The sequence below is a fragment of the Brassica napus genome, chromosome A3, assembly GCF_020379485.1.
Source record: "Brassica napus cultivar Da-Ae chromosome A3, Da-Ae, whole genome shotgun sequence".
Taxonomy (NCBI): Eukaryota; Viridiplantae; Streptophyta; class Magnoliopsida; order Brassicales; family Brassicaceae; genus Brassica; species Brassica napus.
This window is the reverse complement of record NC_063436.1, coordinates 1,611,849-1,623,976: the sequence shown is the minus strand read 5'-3', so window position 1 is coordinate 1,623,976 and position 12,128 is coordinate 1,611,849. Positions and strand designations below refer to the sequence as shown.

General features: G+C 38.2%; 3 protein-coding genes and 1 pseudogene across 3 annotated transcripts; 3 read left to right on the top strand and 1 right to left on the bottom strand.

Annotated features, from left to right (window-relative positions):
• Positions 1-20: 20 nt before the first annotated feature.
• On the top strand, positions 21-2,588 carry LOC106430660 (annotated as a pseudogene).
• A 100-nt stretch (positions 2,589-2,688) lies between these two features.
• LOC106443085 (probable gamma-secretase subunit PEN-2) lies at positions 2,689-3,722 on the top strand. The gene is made up of 2 exons (XM_013884689.3): positions 2,689-3,046; positions 3,285-3,722. Exons 1-2 carry the CDS (start codon positions 2,776-2,778, stop codon positions 3,443-3,445), a joined length of 432 nt encoding a protein of 143 aa, XP_013740143.1. The 5' UTR covers positions 2,689-2,775; the 3' UTR covers positions 3,446-3,722.
• A 299-nt stretch (positions 3,723-4,021) lies between these two features.
• Positions 4,022-6,405, top strand: LOC106430666 (2-oxoisovalerate dehydrogenase subunit alpha 2, mitochondrial). The gene is made up of 8 exons (XM_013871444.3): positions 4,022-4,398; positions 4,470-4,790; positions 5,004-5,161; positions 5,241-5,340; positions 5,426-5,537; positions 5,631-5,770; positions 5,853-6,038; positions 6,117-6,405. The coding sequence occupies exons 1-8, from the start codon at positions 4,177-4,179 to the stop codon at positions 6,282-6,284; spliced, it is 1,407 nt and encodes a 468-aa protein (XP_013726898.2). The 5' UTR covers positions 4,022-4,176; the 3' UTR covers positions 6,285-6,405.
• Positions 6,406-7,262: 857 nt separating this feature from the next.
• Positions 7,263-9,766, bottom strand: LOC106430678 (amino acid permease 2). The gene is made up of 7 exons (XM_013871452.3): positions 9,603-9,766; positions 9,384-9,507; positions 9,056-9,289; positions 8,689-8,782; positions 8,401-8,615; positions 8,187-8,326; positions 7,263-8,091 (listed from the first exon to the last, which is right to left on the bottom strand). Exons 2-7 carry the CDS (start codon positions 9,505-9,507, stop codon positions 7,435-7,437), a joined length of 1,464 nt encoding a protein of 487 aa, XP_013726906.1. The 5' UTR covers positions 9,603-9,766; the 3' UTR covers positions 7,263-7,434.
• Between the last annotated feature and the right edge of the window lie 2,362 nt (positions 9,767-12,128).

Here is a 12,128-nt window from a genome sequence, read left to right as displayed (position 1 = left end):
GGTTAAGAGCTCAGTCATATATATAAACACTAAGACTGTTATAGCCCTTTCCTCCTCACTTTTGGCTTCTCTTTCACGCCACTCTCTCTCTCTCGCTCGCCTCCGCGTTGCTCTGATCGTCCTCTCCACCGTCGAGTCCTTCCCTTCTCCGGGTACTTTAATTACTTCGTGTTCCTGATTTTATTCCGCCATGTTCTCGCTATTGATTCTGATTTTTTGTGATTTCTGGATTTGAGCTGAAGTAGATTCATTTTTAGGGTTTTACACTTTATAGGATTTAACCAAATTGATGATTTGTTTTGTGTATTCTCGTATCTAAGTTGTCTGTGTGGTTAAAGTCTTGTTTTTTTTTTCCCAATGTCTGAATAACAGGTCTTACGTTGCACACCAGATGTCTGTTGATCTCTGCAAGAAGAATCCGTCTTTTCTTTGGTGCGACTGTGGTTATATGAGCAGGGGGAAGTTGTGGTGCTTTCAGATCATCTTGTTTAGGCACTGGACCTAGTCTTACTCTCCTCTCTTTCTTTTCTTTTCTCCTCTCTTCTTCTCTTTTCTTCCTAGCTCCTCTGCAACTTTCTGTTTGATTTTGATTATAAAGTATTCGCTTTTACTGGTCCTGTTACTGTGAACTTGAATTTTTTTCGTGCGCTAAACTCTCTCCTTGCTTGAGGAGTTTACTGCGGAGAGTGAAAGTTTTCCCCTTTGGATCTGTGCCAATGGGGAAAACTCAATTGGCTCCTGGATTCCGGTTTCATCCGACTGATGTTGAACTCGTGAGATATTACTTGAAGAGGAAGGTGTTGGGGAAAAAGCTCCTCGTTGATGCAATCGTTGAAATTGACATTTACAAGTTCGAGCCTTCTGATTTACCTGGTAAACCTTCTTGTTCTGTCATGAGTAAATACTCGGATGACTGCTCATTTCCTCTATCTTATGGTCTTTTGTCTTTACAGATAAGTCCTATATAAAGAGTGGGGATCTTAAGTGGCACTTCTTCTGCCCAAGGGAGAAGAAGTATGCAACGGGTGTCCGGGCAAACCGTGCAACTGAGGGTGGTTACTGGAAGACCACAGGGAAGGAGAGAGCCGTTATGTGCAATGATGAAGTTGTGGGGAAGATTAAGACTCTTGTTTATCACGTTGGCAAGTCCCCTCGTGGGGAGCGGACTGATTGGGTTATGCATGAGTACAGGCTTGAAGACAAGGTACTAACACAGAAGAATATTCCTCAGGTAATATACTAATTTAAAAATGGCTGAATAATTTCAATTTGTACATGCCATGTAATCTTATATCGCTCTTGCTTTTGTTGATACAGGATACTTATGTGCTGTGTGTTCTATTCAAGAAAGATGGACCAGGACCTAGAAATGGAGCTCAGTATGGTGCTCCGTTTAATGAAGAGGACTGAAGTGATCAGGAACAGCATACTGATGTTCCTTCTCCAAGCAATCTCGCAATCCTTCTTCGTCCTAACGCAGAAACCAGTCTGGTTGTGGCGCCCTCGCTGGCCCCTAACAAAGATTGTTTTGGTGGCATGGTATCTGAATCGTGCGTCTCTGATTTCGTACCATCTACAGCTACCACTACCTGCAAGCTTCCGCATCTAAATGATGCAGCTCACACTCCTCTGTCTGCTGCTCCGCTTCTTGACACTAATAGCACCGCTTCACTAGTGCCGACCCTCCTAGCTCCCACCAACGACAATGATGACATATACTCAATGTTGGATCTGTTTGTTGACGACGATGAGTACTTGCGTTTCTGTGAGCCCAACAACAATGAGGTTAGTGTTCGGCATCATTTTTCTTTGGCTTAGTGTCATGATATTGAAACTTAGTGGGTATTGCGTACTAGGCTAGTCATGTAGCTTTGCAACTGTTCGTGTTTTAATGGCATTGGAACTTAGTAAAAAGAAATCTTATTGCTTTGAAATCTTGGTAAATATGTCTCATAGTTAATCACTTTACAGGTAATACATGATACCAGTGTTCCAGCTCCGGTTTTCTTAGAAGAAGGACAAGACATGTTCAGCGAACTACTAGACTTGAGCATTATCCATGATAACAACATGCCAAGGACACCTTCTTACGACCTAATTGAAAACTCGGAGCTATACTTGGAGCTACAAGATCTCACAGCTCCATTAGCACCACCTCCAGCTGAGAATGTTAGTGACTCTTATCTTAGCAATCAGGGCCACTTCGATTTGTCTACTGCTAATGACGATGATCCTTTTGGCTTTTCTGCGTTCATGTGACACACAGACCAGACACATGAACAAGAGGTCTAAAGCCAAAGAATCCTCTTCTGCCAAGCTCGGTCCTCTCTATGTCTTCTCAACTCAACAGAAGCATTTCAGACGGACCATGACCCGTGACATCATTTCTTTTATGTTGCAACATCATCAAACAGACTATGATCCCGTGATTTCATCTTTTTATTAGCATTCTCAATTTCTGTTTCTGTCGTTTGGACCAGTTTGTAAACATTCTGAACTTTTCTCGGAAGACAACTCGATCTATCATTTATATCGATGAGTTTCTGATTAGTGTTGGATTAGTCCTTGTTTAGAGGTCAGAGCACAACCAAGAATTACAAGAGGGTTTACCTACTCACCCAAAAACGACGTCGCAGCTTCTCTGTGGCGTTCAAAAATAATATTTTAATTAAACGACGCCGCTGCTTCTCCGTGCGTTTAACTGATATTGTCATTAAAACGACGACGTCGCTGCTTAATTCGTGTTTTTCTTTTTCATTTTCTACTTTTCGCAAAATGGAGGAGGCTTCACGGATCGACGAACCCAATCGGAACCCTAACACCGATCGGAGTTCGAATCCGAATCCACTGTCGTCTATAATATCCTCCGCGCACGTTTGGCCAACGATCGACGGTCCGTTGGGGTTAACAGAGGAAGCATCGGTGGATTACGCTCGTCGATTCTACAAGTTCGGATTCGCTCTCTTGCCGTGGCTCTGGGCTGTCAATTGCTTCTACTTCTGGCCTGTTCTCCGTCACTCTCGCGCTTTCCCTCAGATCCGCAATTGTAAGTTCCCCCAGATACTCTTTTCGATTTTGTAGATTGGGAATCTTTTGATCTGGGAATCAATCTGTTATAAATCACTTCAATCTTGATCAGCATTGTGATTTGCCATTCTATGTGTTCGTTTGATTGATGTTTTTGCCTTATGTAAATTTAGAGAGGAAGTGATGAGTATTATTGGTTTGAGTTGTGTCACATTATGCTCTCTCTTACTCGTTACAGATCTTGTTATTGTTTGTAGATGTTGTTAGGTCAGCAATTGGGTTCAGTGTCTTTACATCTCTTCTTTTAGCGTGGGCATTGACATTCTCGATAGGAGGAGAACAGCTTTTTGGACCTGTTTGGGATAAGCTTGTTATGTACAACGTTGCTGATCGTCTTGGCTTGTCTGGTTTGGCTTAGCCTCTCTCTCACTCTCTCTCGTTTATCGTTGACATGTTGAAACTGGCGGAGATCTCAGTGTTCTTTGTAACTTCTCCCTTGTGTTCTCATTTTCGATCATTACTTGTTTAACGAATATTTGATGATGAGTTCCATGTTGTGAATATAAGCCTGGATATTCAGCATTCTATGAAGCTAACTAGTTCTCTTCTACAAGAGATGTATTGTATATGCTAGTTTCATTACTGATGTTAAACTAACCAGATCTTATATCGAATAATAATATGAACTCTAACTATGTAAACCTGAGCCGACATTTAGCTGATAAAATTTCAGGAATCAATAGCTTTCTCTCATCACGGTTTATTACATGGAGGATTTGATAAGTGTTTACTTAAAGAAGAATATCTGATGTTTCTGGTGTACGCGACTTTGTTTTGCTTGAAGTGAGTGAAACAATTTTATTTACAAGGCCCATAAATAGTAAGCTAATGGGCTTAATAGGGTAATGTATTGGCCCATGGATAGCGTTTGACACGATGGACGTGATCACAATTCCCAAAGTACAGTAGAAAGATTCCACAAAGTAGATTAAGGAATCAAATCAGTACGAAAAAACAAAACACACTCAACAACCACACCAACAACCTCTCTCTGTCTCTCTCTAACACAAGACATCATCTTCTTCTTCTTCTTCGTGTCTCTCTATTTTCTCCTTACCAAATCTTCTCTTCTATCAAATCCTTATTGAAATGGCTCAGCATCTGAAATCTTCATCGAAATCGATTTTACTCAACATTCTCAGACATAACATCGGGTTCAGTTCTCCAAGCCATGCGTCTCGCCATCTCCGCCACAACCTACCGCATGGTCCTCTTACTACGCGACTCTCACCAAATCCAATCACTCGTTATTGTAACACCATGGTGGATACGCTCTCAAGTATTGGTTCACACGAAGACACCAATAGTCAGGTACATACGTTACTCATAGTTACTGTTTAATCACTCATATAGATTTAAGATGAGTCTTTATCAATGTCCAGGTCATGGATTTCCCTGGAGGAAAAGTAGCTTTCACACCCGAGATCCACTTCATATCAGAATCCAACGAAGAGCGTGTGCCTTGCTACCGAGTTCTCGATGACAATGGCCAACAACTCACCAACAGCCAGTTTGTTCCTGTTAGTAAAGAAATTGCGGTGAAAATGTACAGCGATATGGTGACTCTTCAGATGATGGATAACATATTCTATGAAGCTCAAAGACAAGGCAGACTCTCCTTTTACGCTACTGCTTTCGGTGAAGAAGCTATTAATATTGCTTCGGCTGCTGCTCTCTCACCTGATGATGTCATCTTCCCTCAGGTTTTAAAAATCATAATTTTATCATTTTGAAGGCCCGTCTTGAGATTTTGGGAGCCGTAGACTATTTAGTAAGAATACTAACTAAAAAAAAACATTTATTACAAATTTGGGTGTCTATTTCTATGTAGTCTATGCCCAGGACCGGCCCTGTACACACACACATGTGTCTAGCATTAACCGTTTTGAACTGAGGATTTTGTTGTGTATGTGCAGTATAGAGAGCCTGGTGTTCTACTATGGCGTGGCTTCACGCTTCAAGAGTTTGCAAACCAGTGTTTTGGGAACAAATCTGATTATGGAAAAGGCAGGCAGATGCCTGTTCACTATGGCTCTAACAAGCTTAACTATTTCACCGTCTCAGCCACAATAGCGTACTCTTTACTGACTCAACTGGTTTATGATAATCTTATGGTGTCTATTTATGGTGCTGATGGTAGTTTCCTTCTCCAGTACGCAGTTACCAAACGCGGTTGGTGCTGCTTATTCCTTAAAGATGGATGAGAAGGATGCATGTGCGGTCACGTTCTTTGGCGATGGTGGCTCCAGTGAGGTTGAAATGAAAAGAAACCTTGTTTGCATTACTCTTTTGAGCCCTTTTGGATGATTTAAAAAATGTTTTGTTTTTTTTTGGGTAGGGAGACTTCCATGCTGCTTTGAACTTTGCAGCTGTGATGGAAGCACCTGTTTTGTTTATCTGTCGGAACAATGGATGGGCGATTAGTACTCCAACCTCAGATCAGTTCCGAAGTATAACTCCTTTTGCTTTTTTTCCTTTTGGATTTGTCTTTGTCTTGAAGTCTTTTAGGATTTTTCAAATACTTTGTTTGTGGCCAATGATAGGTGATGGTGTAGTGGTGAAAGGCCGTGCTTATGGGATTAGGAGTATACGTGTGGATGGAAATGATGCGCTTGCTATGTACAGCGCGGTGCATGAAGCTCGCGAGATGGCGATTAGAGAACATAGGCCAATCTTGATCGAGGTAACATTGATGTGATTATAAGATGCAACATCAAAAACATACAAATCCTTCTCCTGTTTTGTTTTGTTTTTGTGTGTGTCAGGCCTTGACGTATCGTGTAGGACACCATTCAACGTCAGATGACTCCACTAGGTACCGCTCTGCTGATGAGATAGAGTGGTGGAACAAAGCAAGAAACCCACTGTCTAGGTTTAGGACTTGGGTTGAGAGTAATGGCTGGTGGAGTGATGAAGCTGAATCTGATCTGAGAAGCAAGATAAAGAAAGAGGTAATTAAAAAAAGTCTGGCTCGTGAGCATTTGTATAAGAAGCATTTTTGGTTTATATATGATGTTCCTTCTAAACAGATGTTAGAAGCTATCAGGGTTGCGGAGAAGACTGAGAAACCGAATCTGAATCACATGTTCTCAGATGTGTATGATGTTCCTCCTTTGAACCTCAGGGAACAGGAACTTCTGGTGAGGCAGGCGATCAAAAGTCACCCGCAAGATTACCCATCCGATGTACCTCTTTAGTTTGACACTTATCAAATGCTCCCATGTAATAAAATGTAAAAGATTTATCTACATTGTGAATTGTAATCTTTTATTGAAATCTGGATCATCACTAATTCAAAAGCATACAACTTCTTCAGAATATGGTTGTAGTGTGTGTGATATACATCAGTTACCATTTCAGACAGTACAGTGTACCAAACCTTGAAGGCATTTATCTACATTGTGAATTGTAATCTTTTATTGAAATCTGGATCATCACTAATTCAAAAGCATACAACTTCTTCAGAATATGGTTGTAGTGTGTGTGGTATATACATCAGTTACCAGTTCAGACAGTACAGTGTACCAAACCTTTAGGCATTGATTACTGAATAGTTGAGAGCACGAGGAAGGCATGTATACATTTCTGAGTCTCTGACTTTGGGTGCATTTAGTACCAAACCTTGAAGCTTTTTATGGGTTGCTCTCTCACACGTGCCTTAAATTTATTGTTGATGATTTCAAAGATTCTAAATTTCTAATCATTTCCAACTCCAAGATCCAAGAACCCTACATGTTTTTTGATAAGTGATATGGAATATTAGCCCCAAAAAGTTTAAGAAATTATATATATATAGGGGATTTATTATTATTAGGCTGGGTGGACAGCTTAATTTGACTATTGAGGAATTTCTCTTTTAGGCAAGACCATCCAAATTGCTCCTTTTAAAATTTCACTTTTAATATTTAAACACCATTGAAGTGTCAGTGTCACTTTGATTCAAATTCCATTTTGCCATGACCATGTTTTCCATACCTAATTCACACATTCATAACAAAAGATGCAATATAAAGAGTTACCATTATAAACAAATTATTCTAAATTTGTGGTACACATCATTCGTTATCTTCTTATATGGTCATACAGAGAGACCAATAGGGTAGGTAACATTACAAGTTAACCAGATGAACATGTAATAACAAAAACTATATAAACTAATTAATAGAGAAAATAAAAACACACGAATCATATGGTTTTTATAACATATTTTATAAATTTATTACAGAGATATCATACGAAATGGAAACTTACATTATACACATGTTCATTTTTTTTCTTTCAAAGGCATAACATAAACAATAATCTTTATACACCAGTTTTCTTTTGTTCTTGGTCCATTATCAATCATCAATACGTAGACTGGAAGGGCTTGTAGACCTTAAGATCAAGCATTACTCCAGCGATTGATCCAACTCCGGCGACCACCGAGATCACTAGACAAGCAACACTAAGCATCTGTAAACAAACCCACCTCGTGCTCCACTTCTCCACCTTCCTCTGCTTTATATACATCTCCACCGGGAAATAAACCGTCAAGGGCCAGAACCCTAAGGCTCCTAAGATCCCAACCACGTCGTTGAAGAACGGCATTAGCATCGATATCACGGTGGTTAGAACGACGAAACAGCACCGGAAAACTACCCTGAAAACGTTTGTTTTGTACGGAGACCTAAACCCTGGGATCTTGATTTGGAGTTCCTTGGTGAGCAAGTCACTGTCTGGAAACCTCTCTGAGACTGATTTTTCAACGAAGGCGAAGATGGGCTGAGAGAAGACTTGGTAAGCTCCTATGAGGTGGACTACAATGGCGGCGTTGGCTATGTCGAGGAGCCAAAACGGGTTGTAGAATCCGAAACCCGTGAGGAGGTTTCCTGGTGCTGCATCTCCAAAGGCTGCGTAGCCCATTGAGCCACATAGCATGTAGAAGATTGTGGTGACTGCAATGCTTATTTTTGTAGCTTTCTTCATCGTTGTTGATTCTGACGGTGGGGATCTTACAGTATCCTAGATAACAAGAACCAAAGTTGAATATCTTTTTCTTTAGGGTTTTAGAAAAATACTTGAATCTTGTGTTCCAAGAAAGTGTTTTTTTTTTTAACCTGAATCTCTATTAGGACAACAGAGTATGAGTAGGCAAATGCAATGTCTCCAAGAGCTTGAAACGTTCTCCATATCTTCTGTGTTTGAGTCACTGTCCCGATGCTTATGCCCGTGAGACTTCCTTTGAAGACTCCATTTGCTGAGAGATTTCAAATCAAGAGTTAGCACAATTTTCATGAAAATTATGTGATTCTTTATATAGTTATATCTCACCAGCAACTTGAACGATCCCTAGAGCTAGACCAATGGCTGAGTAAGTGAAAGACATGACAGCTGCTACGATGGAGATCCACCAAATCTGGTCGAAGTCAGGAACCTGAGAGAGCAAGATCTCTGTCACACCGAAGATGATCATGTAAGGGTTGCTCGACATGTGACACGGGTCTTTTCCTCCGCTCTTGTGGAAACAGTTCGATCTCTTGATCGCCCTGCATGATCCATCAAATGTTATTATATAACTTGTTTGAAGCTTGTTTCACAAGTAAACTAAGAAACACTTACATCATGCTTATAGATGCTGCTATTGTGTATCCGACGGCAATACCAAAGAGATTCAAGTATTGAATCAGCCCACATATCTTGAACTTGAATCCACCTATAACAAAAAGAGCACATAAAAGCAAAATCAAAACAGGATACAATAAATGTCATTTAAAGTTTTTAAATGCAAATTAAGAAAATTATTATATCTTACTTTTATTTAATAGATTTTATTAATTAATAAATTAAAGATAAAAGTAAAACTGAAAAGTATATTTAATATATGTAATGAAAATGTAAAACGATATTTATAATGAAGCAAAATGATATTTTATATGAAACGGCAAAAAAAAAATAAACTAATAGAGTATCTGAATGAAATGATTACCGAGAATGGATCGAACTGCGTCCATGTAAGTGTAGTTTCTCTTGCCGGAGACTGCGTCTCCGGTTCTGTAGCAGTCACTGAGAAGTGTTGAAGAGTATAGAGTAACAAAAGAGAACAATAGCATCACCGCAGGTCCAGCGATCCATCCAAGCTGAGCAATAGCCCATGCCAACGAGAGAACGCCTGAACCGATCACTGCTGTTATGATATGAGCACTTGCGGTCCAAACAGTACCTGAATTATTTAAAAAAAAAACGTTTTGTTTTGCGTTTCAGCTGTAACGTTATTAAAACAAAGTTGATATTATTGTTTTGTTTAGAATTGTAACCGGTTCTTTTGAGACGGCCATCATCGTCAAAGCATTTGAAAGCTGGTTGTTGAGGGACGGACGCGTCAAAGACTTGGTGGCCGTGATGGTGGTGGTGGTTGTTGGCGGCAGCGGTTTCACCCATCTGTTACTTAGTAAGAAACCAGCATTAGTTTACAAGTTTTCTTTCACATAAACAAATTTATTTATTTTACAAGGAGTGAAATGTAGTAATAGTACCTCCTCTTATTGAGTCTTAGAGAAGTATAAGACTGTTATTACAAAGCTATGAACAAAAAAGAAAGAAGAGCAAAATATAACTAAAGGAGATGGGTGATGATATGATAGGAGGTGCTGCTGCATTTTGATCTTGTGTTTGGTCACTGTCTTTATATAAGCCAAGAAAAGCGAGGAATAACAATTAAATATTTACAATTATACAAATATTTTGGTGTCACAATTATTTCAATTTTGACAATATTTGCCAGTTGGCTATTTTCCTTTTTTTCTCAACCATCACTAGTGAAGGATGCATCAAAATAGAGAGAATCAAATGCTTGTTTCTTCTCCTCCGTACCTTTTGCGGTCGACTTAATCACTCGTATATAATATACTATTTTATAAATGATAAAAGGCTAAAACTCCATTATTAAGGATATACCACGTTTATTATTATATAACTAGAAAGAATTTATGCTGCTTAAGTGCTTGAATATATTATATTATATTACAATATGGAATGTTCATCGAGATGTTCCTCCATATACCGTGGAGTTTCTCTACGCACGAAACGTGTAGTGTTTCGTTCAAAAGTTGAAACAAAAAGAAGAAAGTTAATCATGAAAGTTTAGTAGTTTCGAGAATGATATATATTTTATTCATGCACCTAAATATAAATGTGAACGACATGGTGTATGATGAGAAATTTAGGTTTGTTGAGTTTTCTTTGAACATTGATAACAGCCAAGAGGGAATTACTATATGATTGTCGTAACTAATCTCGTGGATGAATAGATTCTGATCTTGATCGATAAAACGAATCCTCTACAATTTGAACTTCACCAATGGACGGACTTATGTTGTCTATTTCTGTATTTTCAAAATTTTAAGTTATGGAACATTAAGTAATTGTGATATATATGACATTAATATATGTTTAAGAATAAGGTTATATTGTGTGATTGATAAAAACTATAAAAGATTAACCATCTTAGAATGATGTTTAATTGATAGATGACTCTTATAACTAAAAGTATAAATTGAGCCAAGTACCACTAGCAAAACCGTCCAATGTCGTAGACTCGTAGTGATGGATATTTGATTATACTGGTAAGGAGAATCGAATTTGTCTAGTGCTTCTATCCACCATTTATATTATTTTTAGTATTTTGTGAGCATCTTCGAATTCCTTCATTAGGAAATTAGACGTCCTTTTGAATTACACGATTCTGTCTTTCGTATTAATTACTACTACTCATTTACAAAATTAAATAATGACTCACTCTTTTTTCTGCACTTATATGATTATACCTAATTCATCAAATTCATGTTCTTTTTGTTAATAAAACACACCACATGTAAATATGTATTTGCAACTTTTCAGATTGTTGTAATTTCGACGTGCATGTTTAAGTACTCAGTTACTCAGTAGTTATAATTACGGGTATTTCAACAACTAGTGACTATGATGGAAACGACCAATCTTGATCGTGGTGATGCATGAATACGTAATGATATGATGTTTGTCATTTCGCCAAAATTTGGTCAGTTTCAAATGTCTAGCTAGCAACTTATCGACATGACCATTTTGGCCATTCTTGTATCTTTTAAGTCTACAATGCTTAGCAATCATGTTGTATGGTTTACATGGAAAAATGATGAAGTTGTGACAAAAAAAAATGGAAAAATGATGTGCGTAGTTGCAAAAACATTTAAATGCATGAGGAAAATCCAACATAAAACAACATAAGAACAAAAAAACATATATGTTGAGAATCGCGAGGAATATTACAGGATCCCAAAATATAAATTTAGAGGAATAAGCAGCCATTACGGCACTACCATTAAAAACACACAGATTTCGGGTCGGATGTTGATCTCTAGCTACCCGACCCGGTTTAGATGATGACCCAGATTAAGGCTCCAACTTGGCCCATTTTGTTTAAGTTGTAGTGACGAGTGATTGATTGACAGAGAAGAGAGTGACCATCCTGGCCCATTAGTGACAGGTATATTATTGAGAGAAGAACAAAACGGTGTGACAAATGGAGCTTTGATTTCTTTTTGGTTGCATTTGTAGTTTAAATATATTTATCTGACATGAAAAATTATCTGTTACTTTGTTTTCCACCACATACATTAATGTAGTGGAATTCTTTGGTCTGATCCTAGTGATACTATCATAGGTCTAACGCTAAAAAGTTATAGAAATAACAATTTAAATGAATGAGAATGTTGTCCAAAAAAAAATGAATAAGAATTTGTTGGTCGAATGAAAATCATGATGCAGACGGTGAAACAAAATGTACACAAGGAGATTATAATCATCTTGTTGACTATCTTTTTTTTTCTACGCTCTACCTCTCAAAATTCAGAAAATCAAATTTTTTTGAAGGAATTATGCAATTAGTTTGGTTCTTGCTGTCAAAATCAAATGAAATTATTAGGATACATGTGAGCATTTTGTTTTTTTATGCGATACATCATAAGTTTTTTTTTTTTTGCTAAAGAGTAAATGTCATTTCAATGAATGAAGTTTCGGTTACA

Coding starts and splice junctions, on each gene's coding strand:
- LOC106443085 (XM_013884689.3), top strand. CDS start 2,776: ATGGAGGAGGCTTCACGGATCGACGAACCCAATCGGAACCCTAACACC. Junction 3,047..3,284: donor TTTCCCTCAGATCCGCAATT/GTAAGTTCCCCC, acceptor TATTGTTTGTAG/ATGTTGTTAGGTCAGCAATT.
- LOC106430666 (XM_013871444.3), top strand. CDS start 4,177: ATGGCTCAGCATCTGAAATCTTCATCGAAATCGATTTTACTCAACATT. Junction 4,399..4,469: donor ACGAAGACACCAATAGTCAG/GTACATACGTTA, acceptor ATCAATGTCCAG/GTCATGGATTTCCCTGGAGG. Junction 5,341..5,425: donor GCGATGGTGGCTCCAGTGAG/GTTGAAATGAAA, acceptor TTTTTTGGGTAG/GGAGACTTCCATGCTGCTTT.
- LOC106430678 (XM_013871452.3), bottom strand. CDS start 9,507: ATGGGTGAAACCGCTGCCGCCAACAACCACCACCACCATCACGGCCAC. Junction 8,616..8,688: donor GCAGCATCTATAAGCATGAT/GTAAGTGTTTCT, acceptor TGGATCATGCAG/GGCGATCAAGAGATCGAACT. Junction 8,092..8,186: donor TTGTCCTAATAGAGATTCAG/GTTAAAAAAAAA, acceptor CTTGTTATCTAG/GATACTGTAAGATCCCCACC.